This window comes from Symphalangus syndactylus, chromosome 2, assembly GCF_028878055.3.
Source record: "Symphalangus syndactylus isolate Jambi chromosome 2, NHGRI_mSymSyn1-v2.1_pri, whole genome shotgun sequence".
NCBI lineage: Eukaryota > Metazoa > Chordata > Mammalia > Primates > Hylobatidae > Symphalangus > Symphalangus syndactylus.
In genome coordinates this window covers 101308461-101332118 of record NC_072424.2, presented here as the reverse complement: position 1 = coordinate 101332118, position 23658 = coordinate 101308461, and the positions used below count along the sequence as shown (strand labels likewise).

General features: G+C 34.2%; 1 protein-coding gene across 5 annotated transcripts in view; it reads left to right on the top strand.

Moving 5' to 3' along the window:
- The window catches only part of TRDN (triadin), a 407513-nt gene that overhangs the window by 99930 nt on the left and 283925 nt on the right, over positions 1-23658 (top strand). For 4 of the 5 annotated variants that reach the window (XM_063621032.1, XM_055263048.2, XM_055263039.2 and 1 more), the window contains exons 5-6: positions 7502-7561; positions 21791-21850. In XM_063621032.1, the coding sequence (XP_063477102.1) occupies positions 7502-7561; positions 21791-21850 (120 nt within the window). Of the gene's footprint in view, positions 1-7501; positions 7562-8751; positions 9375-21790; positions 21851-23658 lie in introns of those variants that run through there. The other variant, XM_055263057.2, reaches the window with a different exon arrangement.

Sequence of the window (23658 nt, the reverse complement as noted above, 5' to 3'; positions counted from 1 at the left end):
GGATGATTGCCTTGGTGACAGAGATTATACTTTTAACTTCTTGAATCTGTCATTTGAAAATCTTCAATTGATAACATTTTGAATTTATTAACAGTTTGCCATATTAATAGAGAAAAATTGCATGCTTTAAACTGGCCATTTAAGTCTTAGACAAAATGACAAACTGTCTACTCAACAGCAAGCTTTGGTGTGATCATAAGTAGATAAAAACTATCATAAGCAAAACACATGTAATATAACAAAATAATTTAGAAATACATCACTACAAAATCAGCTCATTCATAGGAATCACTGATACAATCTATTTTCACTAATTTTTGTTCCATCGGTTGTTGCTACTACCAGCCTTCTCATTTTGAATACCTGTCGCCTCTCTTCCCAGTTACATATGGAAGTTGAGCTCAGAGAGTCTGAGGAAAATGTATTGGCCTGATAATTACCATTGGCACTGTGGTACACATAGACCTTATGTAAACATTTCGACAGAATTAAATGGCCTAATGAGGAGGAAGGAAAACCAATGAAGTGAATCTTCACTTGGAGTTTGGTGACGTTTTAGAGATTACACCCTTTGAGTAATTGTATGTTCCTATGGGACATTCAGCACACGTCATGAGAACAAGAAAATTCTCCATTACACTTGAAAACTCTAACTTGGACTACCAAGAGGATCATTAAAATATATCCTTGTCCTCTCAAATGTCCAGCATAAATATATTTAGTAAATGGCTAAATTTTGTAATTTCTGCATATAGAATACCATAAATATAGAGACAAGTGTTATAAGACAAAATAGAATGTAGATTATTACTGAAATACCCTAATCATTAATAAGGATGCTAGAGAAATGTAATAATATTAAATCAGCAGAACAAAGGGAATAGAAATTTTGAGTCCCTTCCTTTAAGCTCGATTTTAAATCTTGCTCTCAATTTTTTTCTGTTGAAATAGTTACATTTTATTAACATTTTATTATAGGCATAATATATTTACTTATAGTTTATCTAGTTTTTGTATGAGCATCTATAAATTTTGAAATAAAGCAATGTTAAAAACATGCTTAATGTCCTTAATTTAATTACAATTTAGCTTTTCAGTGCTCTAGAAAAAACAGTATGAAAATAATTTCTGAAATATAAAAAACTTTCAATTGTTGCAGTTGTTTTTCTGTTTTCTCTTTTATTTTTCTATTTATTTTGAGACAGGGTCTTACTCTGTTGCCCAGGCTGAAATGCAGTGTCACCATCATGGCTCACTGCAGCCTCAACCTCCTGGGCTCGAGGGATCCTCCTGTCTCAGCCTCCCAAGTAGCTGGAGTACAGTTGTGCACCACCACACCCACCTCTTTATTTATTTATTTATTTATTTATTTATTGTAGAGATGGGGTTTCACCATGTTGCCCAAGTTAGTCTTGAATTCCTGGATTCAAGCAATCTGCCCAACTCAGCTTTCCAAATTGCTGGGATTACAGGTGTGAGATACTGCACCTGGCCAATTGTTGCAGTTTATAAGTACCTTTGGCATATCTTATTTCCATAAGTAGTAAAATCTTGCAACTTTCCCTTGTATTTCTAATAGAAATTTAAAATATTTAGAAATGAAATATTTTTTCAAATTTTCAACTATAGTCATTTTAGTAGTTAAATAGTATTTTGAAAGTTGTATCATAAAAAACAAGTAAAATATGATCCATCACCACCTTCTAAAATATGCAAGAATTGATAACTCATAATCATGGTTGAATATTTTTTCAAGTAGTATGCATTTCTCAAGTGGCTAGTATATTCCAGTCATCATCTTAGGCATTGAAAATTTAATGTGGAACAAAATAGATATAATTCTTGCCCTCATCAAATTTAGTTATTTAGTGAGAGAGACAAGTAATAATAATAGCTGGCATTCACGTGATGCTTACTTGACACAAATGATGCTCTAAATGTTTTACATTTTAACATATTTTAATCCCCATATAATCCTATCTGGTAGATACTACTGTTAATCTTATTTTATGGATGAGGAAATGAAGTTCACACAGCTAATAAGTATGGAAATCAGATTTGAATTGAGCAGATTGACTCCGGTGTTAATTATCTTCAACATTAAGCTGTATTTTAATGGATGTCAGAGATGCAAATATTTTTGTATAGATCTTTTAATAGTTTTATCTACGTCTACATTTTCCTATCAAAATGCGTATTTTAATTATATTAGTATACTATAGATTTATAACATCTTTCATATGATGATTATTAAAATAATTAAAATAATTCTTTACAGATCATTGGAATCCTGAAATAAAGAATAATCTAAAAATATGACTAGTTTTTATTTATTCTCAGCACCATAATAAATTATTATAACTCCTCCTCTGTTTGGCATTGTACTTTGGAAAAACAGTCTGTGTGAGGAAGATATATTTCATTGCTATCGCCATTGAATGATAAACCATGAAAGTCAGAGTTTAAATTCTCTGAGTTCCTTAATGAAAGAAAGTTGTAAATGCATTTAAAGCCTAGTATGATAATGTTTTTCTTTGGATTTCAAAAGCTTTTGGTCTTGGAGTGAGAGATGAATAGCGATAAGAATCTAAGAGGAGATACTACTTTTTCCTCCCGTATCTTCACTCATACCTCCCTACCAGCCACCGGAAAAGTGTTAAGGGAAAGTCAGGAGTAGGAAAAGAAGCAGAAATATACTTCCTACATTCTTTGAAATTAATTTGCCGTTCTCTCAAATCCTTCAGTGCCCTTGAAACCATTACTGACACCGGCAACTTTAGTGGAGTGCTAATTCTTTCTTATTAGGCAAAGCTACCAGTGACTCAGTAGAACAAAGGGATTTCCCTTTGTTGCCTCCTAACACATTAAGATAATTGTAACTTTTTTTTCCATGTCTTTTTCCCTTCTTCCCTTCTCAAAATTCAAATAGAAACTCATACCTTTAAGAATTTATGGGCAGACTCACACCTGGATTAAGATACTTCGACCTCTGTGCTTTCTAAGACACAAAACAATTTTTAAGATTTACCGGTTACAAATATGGCTTATGATTCCAAGTAGCATCTGGTGCTGAGACTTAACACCTTTTCAGAGACATTGGACATCCACCTAATTGCAAAGGACATATATGTGGAGGTGAATAATGACTGCCTTGCCTTTCTTCTAAGTCTCTCGTATCCAGGTTTGGTTCAGGTTTAAGTGAACTGGTCCTCAAAAAGTGTCATGATGTTTAAGTAAAATTTTATTCTATTATACATTATTTCATGTTATATTAAGTGGAGACATTCACCTATCTTTGCAAATTATTAAATAACCAGAAGCTAGTATTAACATAATATAGAAAACTTAATTTTGTTTGAAGATTGTTGGACAATAAATATGACTTGAATCTTTTAAATTTGATTTTCCAATTTATACAAATATAGCCTTAGCTGGAAAGAGCAATCGAAGGTAACAAAACAGACATTGCTTCCCTATGAGAAAAATATCTTTCCAAAGTCTAAATTAGTAACATGTTACTGAATTGGACAGGAGCTTGAATGACCATCATTTTCTGGCTAAAGTATAAGGAGACAGAACTAGCACACCACGTGGAGGCTTTACTGGATTCTTCTGACATCAGATATCCACAGTCAGTGACACCAGTGATGGAATTCAGTCCCCAAAGAGAATGCAAAGTTGCAATAAAACATGCAAAGGAACATTTAATTTCTCCTTAAGTCTGAATCATCGGAATTTTTTTTTGTCTTCCTGAGCAAAGAAATGTAGGTGTGTGTATGTCTTTACTAGTTCAGCTGTGTTTTTCTAGGCTTGCCTCTGTAGAAATATTAATATTTCAGCTAAAAATAGTTGATAATGTACCTGTAAAACAAAAATCTGCCTATGTAAGTTTGTATACTTTATTGTGAGCTCTAGAGACTTTACTGTGTGTGTATCTTTTTAAAAATGGTTGACCTCTGCTTACAAGACAACTGCCTACATCTGCCCACAGCAGTGAGGTTGTCTTAGTTTGTTCTAAGGCTGAGGTGCAGAATCAGGAAAATAAAAAATAAGGCTTTCCCGGGGAGATTGATCTAAGCTGTAGAACTGGGTTGCATCTACTCTGCGTACCATAGAGTAAAAAATAACTGCTCTGAAATAAATTGACATTTTTTCAGTCTAATTTTCCTTTATTTGTTTTTATTTTTGCTTAAGTAAAACTTACTATGAAGTATATCCAACATGCAAGTACTTACCTTTCACTTTGGAGTTACCTCCCTTTCATGTATTTGGGAAAGGGAGATAATACATTTACCCCAGCCTTTCCCTTCTCCTGAGTGGTGATCTTGACCCTAGTCTTTGAGATTTGTCTTTATTTTTTTTTATTTTTTTTTTCAGGATGGTCCCTTGCTCACTTCATTTACTGCTATTACCTAGCACTCATTCCCTTTGTCAGGATATAGCTGAGTACACAAGAGCTAAGAGGAGCAAGGTAGCTCCTTCTTGTACTTCTTTCATCTGTTTTCTGATGTGCAAACTTACACCTACCTTGCAGGAAACCCTACTATGATCAACAAGGACTGTCTTTGTAGTCCCCAAAACCACCACCACTCTGTCCAGTCTTTTCTCCAAAATCTAAGTTAGACTAGGAGGCTCTGACAGGATTTTTTCAGGCAAGATGGCCTTCAGCACTGGATTCTATGGAAGAGTCTAACTCACATCTTATTCTTCCGTGTGAGCTCCAGAACCCCTTCTTTATTCTTTTGAATGGTCAGCTGGTGTCTGTGGAAGACACATATGTATATACATGCACATATGCACACACCCATACCTCTAAAAGAAGATTATTCTAAATGACAATTTGACAATTTTAAGGCCTCCCCATTACATGGTGAATGTAGCATTCCATGCAATTTTTCAATTTTAAAAATTTCATGCCATCTCTCTATTCCAATTACTACCTACTAAGAGTAAGGAATGAGCTCTTAAAGGCAACTCCCTTAGTATATCCAAAGACCATTCTAAATCTTTGATATTTTACTTGCTTTATGGACCTGAATTAAACAAATCACCAATCTTCCTCATAGCATCTGTTCGTTTGGAGAGGAAGGAGCAAGCAAAACAGTATTGACAGGAGAGAATATCAAGTTTGTTTTTTCAGTTCATTTGAAATCAGTTTGTCTCTGTGGATGACCTAAAGTTTTATAAAGGTCCTTTGCTCCCCCTGGGATTAGACCTGCATTAGACCTGTCTAGTAGTAATATAATAGGAGTCACACATGTAATTTAAAATTTTCTAGTAGCCACATTTAAAATAGTAAAAAGAAAAATATAAAACTAATTTTAATAATATATCTTATTTAATTCAATGTATCAGTCAGGATTAAACAGAGAAGTAGAACCAGTAGAAGATTATGGAGATACTTTTATACTTTTAAAAAATTATTGCAAGTAATTGGCTTATGCGATTGTGGGAACTGGCTAAGCATTTTTGAACCCATATGACAGGAAGTCGAGAAGGGAGGATCACAGGCAAGTTGAGCCTAGAAGCTGTTAACCAAGGTTGTCATTCACAGGCAGAATTTCTCCTTTTGCCCTGGGCAATCTCAGGCCTGTTTTTAAGGCTTTCCAAAGAAATCAGAGAAGCCCATCCAAATTATACAAAATCTGCAAAATCGTCTTACTTAAAGTCAACTAATTAGTGATTTTAATTACATCTGCAATATACCTGCAAGCAACTCTAGGTTAGTATTCAATAAAATAACTTGAGATAATAGCCTAGCCAAACTGAGACATTAATAAAACCATCACACCCAATATGGCCAAAATATCATTTCAAGATGTAATTCATATAAAAATTATTAATGAGATATTTTACTTATATTTTATTCTAAGTTTTCATAATCTAGTGTGTATTTTACACTTACAGCACATCTCAATTTGTATTAACCATATATCATGTCCTTAATATGCACACATGTCCAGTGGCTACTGCATTGGATAGTATAGGTCTAAACAGTGATAGTGATTACTCTGGTTATCATGTAAGTTTAGAGCAGTGGTTCTCATAGGATTCATTTTGCCCTGTAGGAGACATTTGGCAAAGTCTCTGGACATGTTTCATTGTCAAGATTGGGAGGTGGATATGGGGGCTACTGGCATCTAAAAGGTAGAGGCTGGGAATGTTGCCGAATATCCTAAAATGCACAAAATAGCCCCTCCCCCAAATAATGCTTCGCCCAATTCAAAATGTCAATAGTGCTAATGTAAGAAACCCTGCTGTAGAGTAAAATTTGGAGACCAGAGAAGAAATAGACAAAATGGTGAGAGAGACAGGAAGATGGGCATTTCCTATATCATTTGGAGATATTTCCCTACATTTTGGAGAATTGTTTTCAGAGGTAAGAATGAGTGCCTTACCTGTTCATATCTCCATCACCATATTCAAAGTCAGAGTTGAGATAAGAGTAGATTAGTGACCCTGTAAATAGCAAGATAACTGATTAATGAGGAAAATTAGGAAGAAAACCTTCACAATGGTGGTTACCCCCTTAGCCAGTGAATGAAAACTAGTAGCTGTCTTTTCTGAAGATATTTAGGGTGTTTCTATGGTTGAACTTAATTTAGTAGACTTTTGGAAAAATTACAAAAATGCAAATGCAAATTTACAAATGGAGAATTTAAAATGTGTACAGTAATTAACACCATCCCAGACCATCTGTGGAATAAAGTTGTGATAAATAAATAAGTAAACCTCATTAGCATTTTTCTAAGAAAAAAACATGATATTTAAGATTAAGTCACTTTTCAAAGGTAGTAATCATATTTGTAAACTCTAATCTCAAATTTAGTTCTATCCAAATTAACTGTAAATTCAGAATTAACTCCATTTTCTTAGCCTTGGCAATGTATGTATACTGAAGCTAGCAGAAAATTGAATATATTCGCTAAAACCTGATGTTTAGAAAAAAACGTACAACTAACTTATTCTATGAAATGTGTCATATCTGCTTGCAGTGATTATTGGTTAAATGTAATGCCAAATGTTGATTATAAACATAGCTTAGAGTCAATACTTCTGAGATATATTTCCTATTAGATAGTTGTTACAGTTCATTTCACAAATTCTTAATTTAATATGTAAAAACTAAATCTTCCTAAATCTAAGTGACATTCTTATTAAGGATTCTTAATTTGTATTGAGAGTAATTGAAATAAAAATAATTATAGTTTGTGACTAATTTTAGCACTGAAAATGTTGACAACATAGCTCTGTCTATTAAATGTTTAAGCTTTTCCAAATAACTCTAATTTTGAGATAACTCCAATTTTTCCCTTATTTCTATAAATAAGTGATTTGTTTAGCAATATGTTACAAAGACTCTTTTAGACTCCGATAAACTTGTTAGTGACTGTATAATAATTTAAACTTTGTGGTAGGTTTATAAAGTTTAGGTCATAGCTATGGCTTAAATTTTATACATTTTCAGAGTTTTAAAATTATAAATTCTATTTTTTCTTAGAAATACACAAAGATAAGACTGAAAAACAAGAGAAACCTGAAAGGAAAATACAAACTAAAGGTAAACATTTAATTTTATGTTTATTCTTCATTTAGATATACATTTTTGTGTATTCATATGGGAGAAAGAAACATTTTCATGTTTAGTGTTTTTTGTAATATTTTTGATATTAAATAAGTACATTTACTCCTCAGTTAATTTCAGTTATAAATGTATAAATAACAAATAATGTTTAATAATTGGAATCAAAGTAACTTCAAAATGTGTAATAATTTTTAAATTATTTATAATTACTAAGAGAGTAGCTCACATCCATATTGACTTACTGAGGAAATAATTTATTTTTCTTTTAAGAAGTTACTGTAACAAGTCAGAGTTTATTTTTTTTAACCTGAATTCCTTCTGTCATGCAATATCTTTACAATCTTTGGTGTAGAAATGCAGAGTCATTATATGATCTCATGGCAGAGGTCATGTAAGAAAGCCCCAAGGCTCTCCTGCACAGCCTCAAGAGGTAGATGGACAATGACAACATGATGATTAATATCACTTTCAACTGAACTGAATCCAGTAACGGCAATCTTGCAGCAGAAGCAAATTAAGAAAGGCCAGCATTGTCTTGCTCATCTTATAAGCATAACTTTTCTGTGGGTGACGGAGATAGTCATAAAACTTTAAAGAAACTAGTAGGAAGCAAGACATTCAAAAATAAATTCTTCTAAGCATGCCCAGGTTTTCCCAATGGTCAGTTGCACATGATTTTGAATGAGCCAGAGCAAAAATAAAGATCTCATAATAACTATATTTGTATAATGCAGACAGAAAATGAGATAATTTGTTTCTGAGATAAAAATGGAATTTTATCCAGTATTTACTATGTCATAAACCAGCTAATGCAAAAGTATCTGTAGTAAATGCCACAGTTGCACATAGTAAATTTTCAAATAATAAAAGTACCAATTAAATTATACTAGCACGTGAATTTATATTAATACAATGCCATGTTGTTGCTGTTGTTTTTAAAATATACTTCATGTACTTTCTTTTTGTGAAGGGCTCAAATCATTCTACAGATATTATGTCTTTAATCCTAATGTTTGAATTCATTCTAGATTGGTCAGCCAATTCTTCAACAATCAGAACATTGAAGCTCACTCAGTTGAAACCTATTTATATTTGTACTTAGGAAACTAATGTCTCCTTACTCTTCTCTTTCCTTTTTTTTTGGTTCTTAATTCCTTTGGTCATAGAAGTTGGACACAGCTCTTGAGTACGGACTGACTAAGCGAACCATGACTGAACTGGCTCTGTGTTTCTATCTGCTGAAGGTTAAACAGAAACTCAACTGGTTCCACACCATTTGGGTCCCTGCTGTTTTTTTTTCTTGCAGACTGTGCTATTAATTTAATAACAGTGCTGCCGGAGTGGAGGTAGTAATGCAGATGGCACCATTTGCATTTTGGACCTGGCTATGTTAGAATTCTGATGTCAAAGACTTTGAGCAGTGGGCTGTAGAGTGGGTTTATTAAACTAGCAAGTCTTCCATAATTAAGTCAGTGAATTTGGCTGAAGTTTAAAATAAATTTCTCAAAGACCGAGCTGGAGATTATTAACCTGAATATATTTCTTGAGTACACCAAATATGTTTTGTAAAAGTAACTATTTCTCAAGAAAGTGAAAGTAGAGCTTCAGTTGTTCCACACTGAGCTGGAAATCAGAGATAGCTTATTTTTTTCCACAGTTTTTCTGTGTGAATATGAACAAAAGATTTCACTTTATTGCTTAGTTTCCTATCTGTAAATGGGGTAGACTAATGCCTGCTCTTTATTCTCAAATAGCTCAGTGAAAATAAATGTTTTGTTTTATAACTGCTCTTGTATGTAGATAAATACTGTTTTCTGTATGCCATGTTCCATGTCAGTTATGGTTGTATGTGATGGATGGTTAGGAATTTAAGTTATTATCAAAGCATTTTGAACCCTTAGAAGAAAAGATACAGTATTTGAAAGATAGTAGTAGTCTGTGATGACTATAAAGGAGTCAATAAATATCTGAGTCTAAAAAGATTCACTATGCTCAAGCTGGTGTGTTTTGTGGGGAGACCAAAGATTTTCGTTATGGTGGAAGCTAGATCACATTCTATTTCTTTATTGTCCCTTCAAGGGACAATATGATATTCTAAAAGGTTTTAGAAGCATGGAACTCATTGGGAGAGCCTTGGGAGTCTACACCTCTATAACTGACCCATCAAGTGGGATACAAAAAAAAAAATCACACAGAATATGTAATCCCACAGGATATATATTCCTAAAACAATTCTATATTAATATGCTAACTAATTGACTTTATAGTGTCAAATAATGAGTTTCAATTCTGACTCTTTTTCTTAAGAAATTAGGTACTTTTATAGGCATCCACATTAAATAATTTTACTTTATCATATCAAGCTAACTTTTATTTCTACTTTGTCCCTCTGTTTATTTTGTTTGATATTTTCCTCAGGGAAGAATGCAGCACTTTATGGAGCTAAAGAATATGCCTTTTAAATGATAACCAGGCAATGAATACTTACTATGGTTTTAGGACACAAGCTCTGACATGTTAGTTAAGGTTTACCTTGAACTAAATTAACCTTGGATTTTTTCCCATAGAAGAGGTAGAAATTTATTTTATTTTATAAATATAAACAGAATATTGTATGTGATCTTGTATTGAATTTATATAGTAATATAGTGGAACATTACATTTGCTTAGAAAAAACTTCCAACCATAATTTAACATTTTTTGGGTTACCAAATATCATTAACTAAATTGTGACTCATATAAATGGCCCCTTGGGAACAGGCAGAATGAGTTAACCACAGTGGAGTAGTTGTGAGTACCAAGAAGAGTGCTCTAGTACAAGTTACCTCCAAGAACGCTGATTCCACATTAGGGTGATGGTTTCAAATTAAAGTTTTTATAGGTCAAAATGATCTTGCAGCATGCAATCATATTTAAAGCTATATCCAACAATGGATACCCATGGTCAGATGTAGGTCCACATGTTGAATGATAAGAAATGTTAACCAGTCTTCTCTAGCAGTCAACAGTCTGAGTTTCCTTTGTAATCATAAATAACTCTGCCCACAGATGTTTTAAATAAAAAGATACATACAGACTAGCTGCAAAGAATTAGAAAGAATGTTATTTGTCATAAATAAAAGGTCCAAGTCATGATTATTAAAGAACATTTCCTTTACCCATGGTAAATACTCAGATATTCTAATTAATAAATAAACTAACAGCATGGTGTGTGATTTTCATAAAGGGTGATATTACCATAAACTTTTTCTACTTCTAGAAAGATCTTTAATTAAATTATCTGGGTTAGAATCCAAATTTGGTAACTTCTCGCTATGTGTCCTTGGGCAAGATAATTAATCTTTCTTTGCCTTTATTTCCTGATCTGTAAAATGGGGATAATAGAGTTGTCATGAGGATTAAATAATTATGAAATGTACATGTAAAATTTTTAAAATAATTATTGACTAACTTTAAACAGTAACTATCAGTTAATTAATTAATCATCTTAACCACCTCTAATTGGATAAGTGAGAGTCCCTTACAGGTTTCTTATCTGAATTCCTTTTTTCTCTATCTTTAGTATCATTTGATATCTGTCTGATCATAGGCTGAACAAATATAAGATGTGTCATCCCAAGTTCCTGTAACAACACTAAACTACTTCTACTGCCTTGTCAGTTCTATATTTGTGTTTCCGTTCTTAAAAATGTAATATTGTATGAGTGTTTATCTACTATGGATGAAATACTGTATGTAATTTTTTATGTCTAATATTTCACTTAATCTTCATAGAACAATCTAACACGGTAGATAGAATTCCATTTAAACTAAGAATACATAGGTTTACCTGGATTCAATCATTGTGTCAAGTTTAGTAATTTGTAAAGCCACATTTTTGCCTGTTAACTCTAACATAAGAACATGTGGCTTTTCCAGTATATCCTATATCCAATTTTCTTTCTTCTTTTTGTTCTTTGGTGCCTGTTGAGTCTATAGCACCAGAATTTCCTCATAGGCATAGGATCTAGAATTTGTCTCTGAAACCCTGTTTTAGAACCTTGCTTCCTGCTGGTTGACCTCACTGATCTGCTTGCGTTCGTACGTATCTATTGGTTCCTAGATACCGTCTCTATTCCCTTCCCATCAGTCTGTGTGCCATGTAGCCTGATGTGGGCTTACCTAATTCTAATAGCTTACCTGTAAAGTAGACGCCATATAAAGATGCATAGACTGTATGCACCTTTAAATCTCCTTTCTACTATTTTCAGTCTTAACACAACTGAGAAATGAGATGTGGCAGTACTTATCTTGGTAGATATGTCAGATGGCTTGTCATAGGTGTACTAGTTTTCTGTGGCTGCTGTAACAAATTACCACAAACTGGGCCCACCTGAATAATCCAAGATAATCTCACCATCTCAAGATCCTTGACTTAATCACATTGCAAAGTCCATATATATATGTAAAATTCACAGATTCCAGAGACTAGGATATAGTTATGCTTTGGAGGGCCATTATTTGGCCTATTCCACTGTCTTTTCAATAAATAAACTTCAAATCACCAGATCTAATTACTTAAACAGCATCCTGGAGTCAAAGGATTACTTAAAGGCCCCGTTTAGAAAGAAGTCTTGACAAGCATGCATGACAGTCAGTCAGAGTTTAGAGGGACTGATAATTAAATACAAAACTACAAGTTTTTTTAAAAAACTTTTAGATTCAAGGGATACATGTGCATGTTTGTTACTTGGGTATGTTGCATAATGATGGAGATTGAGCTCTTCTAGTGTGTCCATCACCAAATATTCAACATAATACTCAATAGGTAATTTTTCAAGCCTCAGTCCCCATTCCAATCTCCCCGTTTTTTGAGATCCCTAGTGTCTGTTACTTCCGTCTTTATGTCCATGTGTACCAATTGTGAGAACATGCAATATTTGATTTTCTATTTCTGAGTTAGTTCACTTAGGATAATGGCCTCCTGCTCTATCCATGTTGCTGCAGAGGACATAATTCCATTCTTTTTTTATGACTGAATAGTATTCCATGGTGTATATATACCACATTTTCTTTACCCAATCAGCCACCGATGGACACTTATGTTGGTTCCATGACTTTGCTACTGCAAATAGTGCTGTGATGAACATATGAGTGCAGGTGTCTTTTTTATATAATGATTTTTTTCCTTTGAGCAGATACCTCATAGTGGCATTGCTGGGTCAAATAGTAGTTTTATTTTTAGTTCTTTGAGATATCCCCATACTGTTTTCCATAGAGGTCGAATGAATTTACATCTCCACTAACAGTGTATAAGTGTTCTCTATTTTATGTATCCATGACATCTGTTGTTTTTGACTTTTTAATAGTAACCATTCTGATTGGTGTAAGATGATATCTCAATGTGGTTGTGAGTTGCATTTCTCTAATGGTTACTGATATTAAGCAATTTTCCATGTTTGTGAATAAACATGGATATTTTATTTAAAGATAAAAGTATTTAAAGATAGAAACCACAAAATGGCAAATATTACCAAGTTTACAGTTCATGATAGAAAAATAGCATTATCACAAAGACTTTTGTATATCTTCAGATATCAGCATAGCAAAAGTAAGATGTAAAGTTACTATGCTTATGGAACTCAGGTTTATGAAAATTTCTGAAATTTCAAAATTTCATTATTTGAGAGATCAGAACAAGTCAGAATAACTACTATTTTTGCTTTTTGCTTAGGCAGCAAGTTGAGTTCTTTTGTTTTTTGGTGGTATTAAAATTTTGTTTTGTTTTTGTTTTGCTTTTCTTACTATATGTAAAGAGCTTAGTCACATTGACAATAGGACACGGTTTGTGTATGGTCAATGTAGTGCCATCACTCCCTTAAGATATAAATTCCTCATTAAAATGCATCTTTAATGTGCACATGTCCTAAATAAAATCTTAAGAATGTCGTGAATATCCTGAGTATTTTTTTAATTGGATAATACCTTAGCATTTTATTTAAGCCATCAACTAATTTAGGAGCCCATGTGGTTAATTAATTTTGATATTTGAAAAGCCTGAAGGTATAGAATATAAAGTCTCTGAGCCTTCTTATCAAATTCCCACCTGACATTACACAGGTAACTAACAGACTTCTTTCATCTAATGTATTCAAGCCCATATTAACATCTGTTGCAGAAAATGTCTTCACCTGTCTGTATTCTTTGTCCTAATAACTGACATCACTGTCCACCCAAATTATTCATGCTAAACATCTAGGAGCCATTGTTGCCAGGGGTGGTACTCAACCCTGACTGCAGTTTAGATCACCAGGATAGCTTTTAAAAATATATATCCATGTGCCTACTCCATCCTGGGGCCATTAATGTTTGAGAAGTAATGCCAGGGTTTGAGCCTAGCTGCCCTAATGATTCAAATGAGTAGCCAGGATTAGAATCACTGTCTGTTGAACTCATGGCTTAGAGTTCAAGTATATCCCACAGTAGTTTCTTTTGACCAGTCAGTGTTTTAGCAACTGGATGTCTTTAAGTGGGGCCTGCACCCTCTGTTTACGACAGTCTCCACCACTCCCTCTTTCACCACTGGGGTACATGTTAATTTACCTGCCTCATCTATGAAGGCATTTGAATTTTAGTTCCTGCCATAGACTTCTTGTTCTCTTTCAATGCCAAAGCTTGTCCCTGCCATAGACCTCTTGGTCTCTTTCAACACTAGAGCTCAACCCTACTTAGCTCCTCTTTACTATAATTTAGTCTACTTTCTGTCTTCTCCAACTGCTATCTTCTCCACAATCATCTCTCAATTAAATTGTGACAGTCACTTCTTAACTGATTTCCCAGCATTAACCCCTCAGGTCCATGCTAATCCAGTCACTTATGGGCTTAAATCCATTTGTTGGTGCCCCAGTGCTAAGAGATAAAAGTGACATTTTCTAACCTGGCATATAAAACCTTCCTCATATGATCACTGCTACCCCTACAGTGTTCCAGCTTTGTAGTTTATCATGTCTTCCCTGTTCTGCTACCTCCTTACCAAGCTTTCCCACAGATACAACCTCCTCCTCCCTGCCACCCTTAGCACTCCAGACCCCACTGATGCCCCCTGTACTGCAGGCAGTCTGAGCTGTTGAGTAGTCCCCGAGCAGGCATTGTCACGGTCTCATAACTGTGCACTTCTTTTGTATGCTCTCTTCTCTCCAGCCATCAGGCCCTTCCTGTGTAGTCCCTCGGCAAAAGCCTGCTTATTTCTTTGATTCTCATATGGAGTGTCAGTTCCTTTAAGAAGTCCCCACTGCTGTTCTTCACTGGGGGCATTTAGGCACTTTGTCCATGCTGTTCCACCCCAGCTTTTGCTCTTCCAAGCACTTTGACAACATATTTTAATTGTGGTGTATGTCGATCTAACTAACTGAGAGAGGGAGCTATGTTTGTCTTCATGTATGTTCTAGGTCAGCCTTGCCACTCCCTTTTATGACTGTTTCATTATCCATGAATAAAGGGATACGGGCTCATAGTCTCTCAGGTTTTCACCAGCTCTGAATTTGTATGCTTATATCAAATTAAAAATCATTCTAACATCTAACAGAGTACCGAACACACTCAATAAATGTTGAAATAATGATTTAATTTGTGAATGAAGTATTCTTCTATTTTGTTAATCTCTACTGGATTCCTACAGACAACTTTGCATTTGACATTCCTACAGACAACTTTCCATTTAGCTTTAATTAAGCCATTGTAATTTAAGTCAAATTTGTGTGGTTAATGGCAACAAACAATTTCATAGTAAAACAAAAACTTTCTGTAATATGTGATCTGAAAACACCCACACTGAAACAACAAAAATTATAATAATACAGATAAATATGGATGATTTGGAAAATGCAAAAAAAAAAAGAGGAACCGCACCCCCACAATCCAATTATCTGGAGAAAAATAGTAATGTATTTCTAATTTTCCTCTAGCTTTCCCCCCCATGTAGTTGTTTGTTTATTGTATATTTATTGCCTTATTTTTTTGCAATTGTGAATTTTATTTGTGATATTAGATAAGATTTCGGCTTCTATTTAACTAATAAACATGTCAATTTACTTGTAGAACAGAACAAATCAGAAAAGACAGGAACCCAGTGGTGTACATATAACTAAATATGTGAACTTTTTCCAAGAAGGCTCCTAGATAATAGGATGGCCTGGTAGGCAGGCAGAGCAGTAGGTTTCTGCTACATCCACCTGTATTGTCAGGTAGTTGGGTGAAAAAGTGACCTCAAAAATGGAGAAGTTTACTTAACAGAAATGTATACTGGAGAGACAGCATATGGTCAGCTTCAGAGTGGGCTAGACAGCGGGAATAGGGTGTATTCTGGCAGGCAGATAGTGTAAATGGAAAAAGTGGTCACAGCCACTAGGTAATAATACACATTCACTTATTCACAGTACCTACTTTGTGCCAAACACCATACTGGGCACTACAAATTCCATGATGAATAAGATCTAGTTAATGATAAATTTGAAAAAGTAAATACACAATTATACCACTGTGTAGTAAGTACTTCACAGAGATGTCCTCGAGGAGAGACGTAGTTTGGGGTTTGGCAACCTCAGTTGTTGAGTAAGTCTGACTGCAGTTTTGTGGAAGGACCTCAGAGGAATTAGTGGTTTTTGGTTCAGGTGTGGACTCTGAAACTTAACAGGGAAGACACAAAAGCTAAGCTGAGGTCAGTCCTCAAGGAACCAGGTGGGAACTTGGTTCAAGGGCTGCAACAGAAGTCTAATTATTACTATTATTATTAACATTAGCCTTAATATTACCTTATTGAGGCTAGAAGTCCAAAGTCAAGGTTTCCACAGGATGAGTTTTTTCTCAGGGCTGTGACAAAGAATCTGTTCCATGCCTCTCTCCCGACCTCTGGAGTTTTGCAGGCAAGCTTTGGGGCCTTGTAGATGAAGTTCTCCAATTCCTACCTTCATCTTCAAATGATGCTCTCCCTGTGTCTCTGTCTTTTCACAGGATATACATTCCCTCTGTGCGTATCCTTCTCTGGACCCAAATTTCACTTTTTATAAGGACATCAGTCATATTGGATTAGGGACTAGCCTCATGACTTAAACTTGGATTGTCTCTGTAAAAACCTTATTTCCAAATAAAGTCACATTCTTAGGCTCTGGGGCTAATGACTTCAACATATATTTTTGGGGAGACACAATTCAACCCATAACAATATCATATGCACAAAAAAAATCAAAGGAATGTTTTTAAAAAGGGTGATGCAGAATAATAACACTGATTTGTCTAGAACTCCTTCAGTTTTTGGGAAACAATTGCAGGACTGGAATCATAGGCTGACAAGGGATTTAGCTGATGGTGAGGCTCAAAAGTCAAAACGTAATCAAATACATTAAAATGTATTTAAATATCCTGAAGCCCTTTATAAAAATGCTCTTAAAGCCCACAAATTCATTTAGTCATCCTGTACTGTATAAACTTTTACTTTTGTCTTCTCTTAGCTGCACTTAACTAACTCCTTAAAGTACAAAATATATTTTCTTTCCCTCTCTGGCAATCATGAAAAATAAACCTGGACAAGGAAACCAGAAGAGTTTGCACAAAGCTATGCATCACAGTGTCCATAGTGAATGTTCACTTATGAGAAAGCAATTACGGTTCTTACTATGGCTATGTAGCCCCAGGAGAAGGGGAAATTGTCCATACATTTAAATTGAATTTGAAAATAAACCTAATATTTTAGAATTATAAAATATCTTTTGTGATTTAATGCATAAGTATCAGATTAGCTTTACAACTTTGGATAATTTGCCTAATCTTCACTTTAATAGGTAAATGAAAGTACTTTTATTATGAAAAAGAAGTATGTGCACTGTTGGAAGGTAGATCACAGATAAAGTGCTTGGAGAATTTGATCAGCACATTTTGGCTCATGAAAACAAGTTTACAGTCTGCACAGAACCTGGGACAGACATGGCAGCATAGTTTTGAAGGAAGAGTACTGGTTTAGCAATTAGATAACTACATTCTTTTCCCGGTCTGTCACGGACTCTTATGAGCATATTTTCTTATCCATGGACAAAGAAGTTCAGGGTAGTTACTTCTTATATTCCTATCAGCTCCCACATTGCATGCTTATATTAAAGTTAAAATAATAAATTCTTCCTTTAGGAAAAATGGATAATATAATATTTAAGAAGATTTTTAACTCAATATTGCATTTCTATTAAGTTCATGATTGTCTCTTAAAAAGCATAGAGATCATCTTGCCTTACCATGGAACTGAACTTCTACAAATTAGCTACCAAAAATAAAAAAGAAACGCACACACAAAGACATACACACTAACCAAGAGATCTGGCCTTATTGTTTAATGGTGGCTGAAACAGAATTTTTTTTTAAGGGTTTAAGATGAATGTGTATCATGCTCTTTCATAAAACATTACAAATTAAAATATAAATATATATGAATTTTATGAAGCGGTTTGAAATGTTCACCTACTTAAAGTCTATAGAGTATTTTAGCACTAATACCTAATACCTAACAAAAAAGCACAAGAAATGTGAAAATGAGAGGAATTAGTTAAAAGAAAAATCAGTAAAATTTATTACAGGTAATGATGCTCCTCAAAGATTTTTTCTGTTAATAATGAAAAGGTGTAATGCTTACCTGATTATCCATCTGATTTTTTTTGTTGTTGTTGTTGGGTACTCAAGATTAGTCCTATGCAGTAGTCTAAAGTCAAGTGTGTTCTAGAGTTTGGTTAAATTGATTTGCTAACCATCAATTGAAGAATGTAGTAGCCTATACAAATCAGTACTTTACAAATTTTGGCATTACAATTTTTGATTTTCAACCTAAGAACAGGATGATTAAGTAAAGAACTCTGATAACCTGGCTCCCATGATTTGACCCCAAGGGAGTATTTTCCCTGTTTTGAAAAAAAAACAAAAAACACAGGGTCAGGCAGATTATGAGCTCTGATATACTTGAGAAAAAGACATAGTCTGTCTGGTGACTGCCAGGGTCAAAAACAAAAACACAGAGCACAGCTTGGGGAGGGCTGGAAAGGGGCCAGATGGGAGGGTGAGAGATGTGCTTGGGTCCAGTTGAGCTGAATGTTCTGGTCAGGGAAAGGTCAGAGTCTGGGCAAGGGCAGGAACAGCAGGCCCATGCCAACTCAGATGCCAGACATCAAGGTCATTCCAACTGGTGGATTCCATTGGTTTTTAATTATCAGCATACCGATGGGACTTTTGTTTCTTGTAAATAAGGATGACAAACAAATTAAACTCTAGCAGGTGCAAGAAGCTTATTCTGTCCTGAGCTAAAAACTGTCCTGGCTAAGATATAACTTGCCAAATAGGGCTGGTGACAAGGAGGTACTCTTCTTCCATATGAAAACTCCTGGTTGTGGGCGCTAAGCAGAGACGCCCGAGCGAATGCAGCTGCCCTATCAGGTGATTTTTATTTTAGAGTGATTACCAAGGCAGTTGCTGACTGTTGCATTGCTGTGTTGAAAGTCATTTCAAAATTTGGTATTTGAGCACAGTCTTGCCAAAGTTTGAAGTTTCTGTCCAAGAAGCTTCAGTGGCCGTCTGCCATTATGAATAGCACCCTAGGGCCCAAGGGTCCAGCTGCTTCACTAAGAAGTGTTGTGATGCCATTTCTGAGGGGGATAATAAAATGCTAGCATACAGTACAGGGTCTGTAAATCAACGCTTCAACTGGGAGGAATTAGATTTCTCCCTAGGGTAAGAGGAATGAGGCATTAATATGCTAATTTGAGTCCAAATTCAGTCCCTTTGCTCTTTTGATTTTGTGTTAATTCTCCCGTTTATGCCTGTGCACACGTCAATCTGAAAATCCTTTAGTGGAATGGACAACCAGCTGTCCAAGGTGGGTGAGTCCTCATTCCTTACAGAGACAGAGACACAGATTAGGTGTTCCCCTGCGGGTCTTTCCAATCAGGGCTCTGAAAGCACAGCTTATCTCACACAAACTTAGTTCCCCCCCAGAGAAACTTTAAAAAACGCTTTGTTTTTGCCAAGATTTTCTCTTGGTTTTCTGCTTAATTAAGAGAAATTCAAAGGAACCAAAATAAATCATTTGTGGTCAGTATGAATAGTGATTTTCTCACCTTATTTTGTGAGCTACTTATATTGAACTGAGTAGCTAATTAACAACTAAAAGAACCATTAGATGTGGAAAAAAATAATATCTGAATGTTTTAAGGTGAGTTTTTTTCTCCTTTTTCTCATTAGGTTTTAATTATTTGAGAAATTTCAATAAATTGTCAAAAGTTTCACATAATTGGAAGCAAGCAGTGTCTATTATAGCTCTATCACATCATCCATAAATAGAATTTAACTAGACAATAAAACTAGCTCTTAGAATATTTTAGAATTTCCCTTATTCAAAAATATTATGGAGTCCACTATGTGACTGAGACCTTGTGATGACCTGGAAATGTAAAAATAAATAAATAAATAAATATGATGTAGCCCCTAAGGATTTCATTTACTGAGTAGTGATATTAACAATATCAATATTATTATTGAATTGCTGAAATATAATTACGTACATGGTGCAATTGGTGAATGGAATAAGCAGAGATCAAAGAAAATGTTACAGAGAAGGAGGCATTTGAACCAAGATGAAAGAGTGCATGGAATAGGGAAAGGAAAACGAATGAATGTGGGTGTGGTATTTCTAGGTGGAAGACACATACAGGCAGAGACATAAAGGCATCATGAGGGCACGTGGTGTACTTGTGGAGCTACTAGCATTTAGTTATAATGAGAATATAAAGTTCAAGGAGAAATTCTTTTAGATGACATTGGGTTGGTAAACATGGAGTTGGTAAGCAAATGTCAGATCACTAGAGCAGTAAAATATTTTTATTTTGATATAGCACCCACTATGTGACAGATATCATACTAAGCAGCGAGAAGGCACTAATATTTGTAACAGAGGAGTGAATGATATCGAATTTTCATGTTAGAAAGGTTAACATGAGACATAGAAATCTAAAATCTAAAGGTTCAAAAGAGAAGTCAGGATATTAAAATATTATGATAGATATAATAATATGCCCAAAAGAGACATCCTGCTTCAACTTCTGAACTGGAAATTGGTCTCTTCCCCTTTTCCCTCCTAATCTCTTACTAGGTTAATTTCTTCTCATTTCTCATACTCTTTAATGTCATTTCTGCCAAGGGCTCTTCCCCTAACAAACAGATTAGATTAGGTCATTTCATACATCAACATTCCACCTTGCATATTTTCTTTATAGCAATTTGACTCCCTGCCGTTACCCACCTTTGTAATTATTTGTTTAGCATCCACTAATCATTAGCTTATTGACATCATGGTGACAGGAATGAACTCTATCTTGTTGAGGAGAGTCTTTAGCACATAGCAGGTGTTCTTTCTATATTCTTGTATAAATAAATGATAGAGAAAATAATTTTAGATGAAAGAAAATGAGGAAGAGGAATATTAAAAAGGCATGACTGAAAGAGTGTGGTGAATGAATGAAAAGGAAAAATAAAAGAGAAAGACAACTTGGGATGAGTCTCATGTTTCTAGCATGGATAATGAGTAAGAATTATGACTAAGGTATGGGGTAAGATTATGACTTAAATTTTAGTCCTGTTGTAATAATTGGTGAGATCACTGCTCATATTAAATTAAATTTTATTTTTGTTGAAAAGATTTGGTATTTTATAGTCTTATTCCAGTATATTTTTTAAAACATTTAGTGTAGAATGTTTCTGTAGAATATTAACACATACTATTTAGGTTGATTGTTCTTTGCTTCAAGATCAGAAAATTATATCTCTATATTTTCATCCTCATATTTCAAGCATTCATCCAATATCAAAGCCGGGCTCCTTTGGCATATGGCATGATAATTTTTTAACATTTTCCTATTATTTCAATTAAAGATTTGGAAAAGCTGATGGGGGTATTCTTATCTTTGCAATCAGACTTGGTTTGGGTACTAGTTTGTGCTTGGATATGAAATAAAAATAGAAATAAGAAATAAATCTATAATTATCTTGACGTTTAAACCTCTAACTACATAAAATCTGAATCCAGTTAAAGGAAGATTTCTAAAAATAGAAGATAAATTTTGACATCAAAAACTGCCATGCAAACATGTCCTCATTTATTCCTGTTATTTAAATGAAAACTATTTATCTGTTTCTTTTCAGTTACACACAAACAAAAAGAAAAAGAAAAAGTAAGAGAAAAAGAAAAACCTGAAAAGAAAGGTATGAAGTTATTTTTATTACTGTTTTAACACACTGAGTCCTTTCGCATTGACTTCCTACTCTTTACATTCAGATTTTAGATGACCACGCAGTTTTACAAATTAAATTAGGATTATTTTCTCAGAATAGAATCTGAAAAAAGGAATTTCTGGATTGAGAGAAATAAAATACTTAAGACTGTTAAGAACTGTTGAACCGGAAAGTGGTAACTTTCCAGAAATGTTGTGTCAGTTTTTCCTCTGGCAGTTTTGAGACTGCCTTAGCCAGCAATGAGGATATTATATCAAAAATACTTGTCAGTTTGATAGGTAAGAAAGTAGATCTCATTATTGTAACCTGCATATTTTGATTATCTATTAGATTGCTTTAATTTCTAATTGTTTTTTATTTATGTAGAATAGATAATAAGATCTAATTGCTCAACACATAAAGATACTTTGTGAAAACCTTCCTCTCACCTTGCTCCCAGCCTACTGTTTCCCATTTCATGTCAAACTCACATACAGTAAACCACTCATGTGAATTTTACATGCATCTTTCCAGAGCTTTATTATGTGTTTTCCAGATAGTACATGTTAATTTCCTCCCTATTTTTACACAAAATCTAGTATGTCCTATAATCTGACTTTTACAATTTAACAATATATCCTGAAATCTTTTCATATCACTAAATATTGTCTTCATTCTCTTTAAAAAGCTGCATAGTGTTTAAATGAGAATGTTCTTCCACGGTATTTTTTCCTGATAATCTAGTTAATTGTTAAAGTTAATTTTTTTTTATTTTATTCATTAAGTTCTTCATTTCTAGGATTTCTGTTTGGGTCTTATGATATCTATCTCTTTACTGAATTTCACATTCAGATAATGAATTATTTTTCTCCTTCCTTCGTATTTTTTATTTGTGTTCTCTTTTTTTCTCTTTGAGTTTCCTTAAGATTATTATTTTGAAAGGCATTTCATAGATTTCCCTTTTTGGAGGCCTATTACTGGCGTGTTATTGTGTTCCTTTGAAGGTGTCATGTTTTCTTGGTTTTTCTTTCTTCTTTTTAAATTTTACTTTAAGTTCTGGAATACATGTCCAGGTTTGTTACATACGTACCCATGTGCCATGGTGGTTTGCTGCACCTATCAACCTGTCATCTAAGTTTTAAGCCCTGCATGCATTAGGTATTCGTCCTAATGCTCTCCCTCCCCTTGCCCCCAACCCCCTGACAAGCCCCAGTGTGTGATGTTACCCCCGAGTCCATGTGTTCTCATTGTTCACTCCCACTTATAAGTGAGAACATGCAGTGTTTGGTTTTCTGTTCCTGTGTTAGTTTGCTGAGAATGATGGCTTCCAGCTTCATCCATGTCTCTGCAAAGTATTTTTAACTGCTTACTATTTATAAGTTGAAAGATTCAAATATGGTTTTTAGCAATGTATATATCATGTGTAACTGTTCACACTCACTGCCCATTTCTCCTAATGATATATGTGTGTGTGTGTGTGTGTGTGTGTGTGTGTGTTTTGGGTATGTATACCCCTTCGTCTATAACTTATTTTCAAATATTTTTCCAAGTTTGTTTTACAGTTAATATTATGCTTTCTGTCTTTGTGAACGGACATGTGTGAGTTCATGTATGTATATATGCATGTGTGCATATGTTTAGATTCTTAAATTTTTAGGTGGTTAGATATGCTGACATTTTCTTGTGGTGTTTCTGGCTTTGAATCTTCATTCAAAAATTAATTCAATAGCCACCAATATTTTCCTCAAGTTTAAAAAAGATTGTTTTTGTTTTTGTTTGTTTTGAGACAGAGTCTCAGT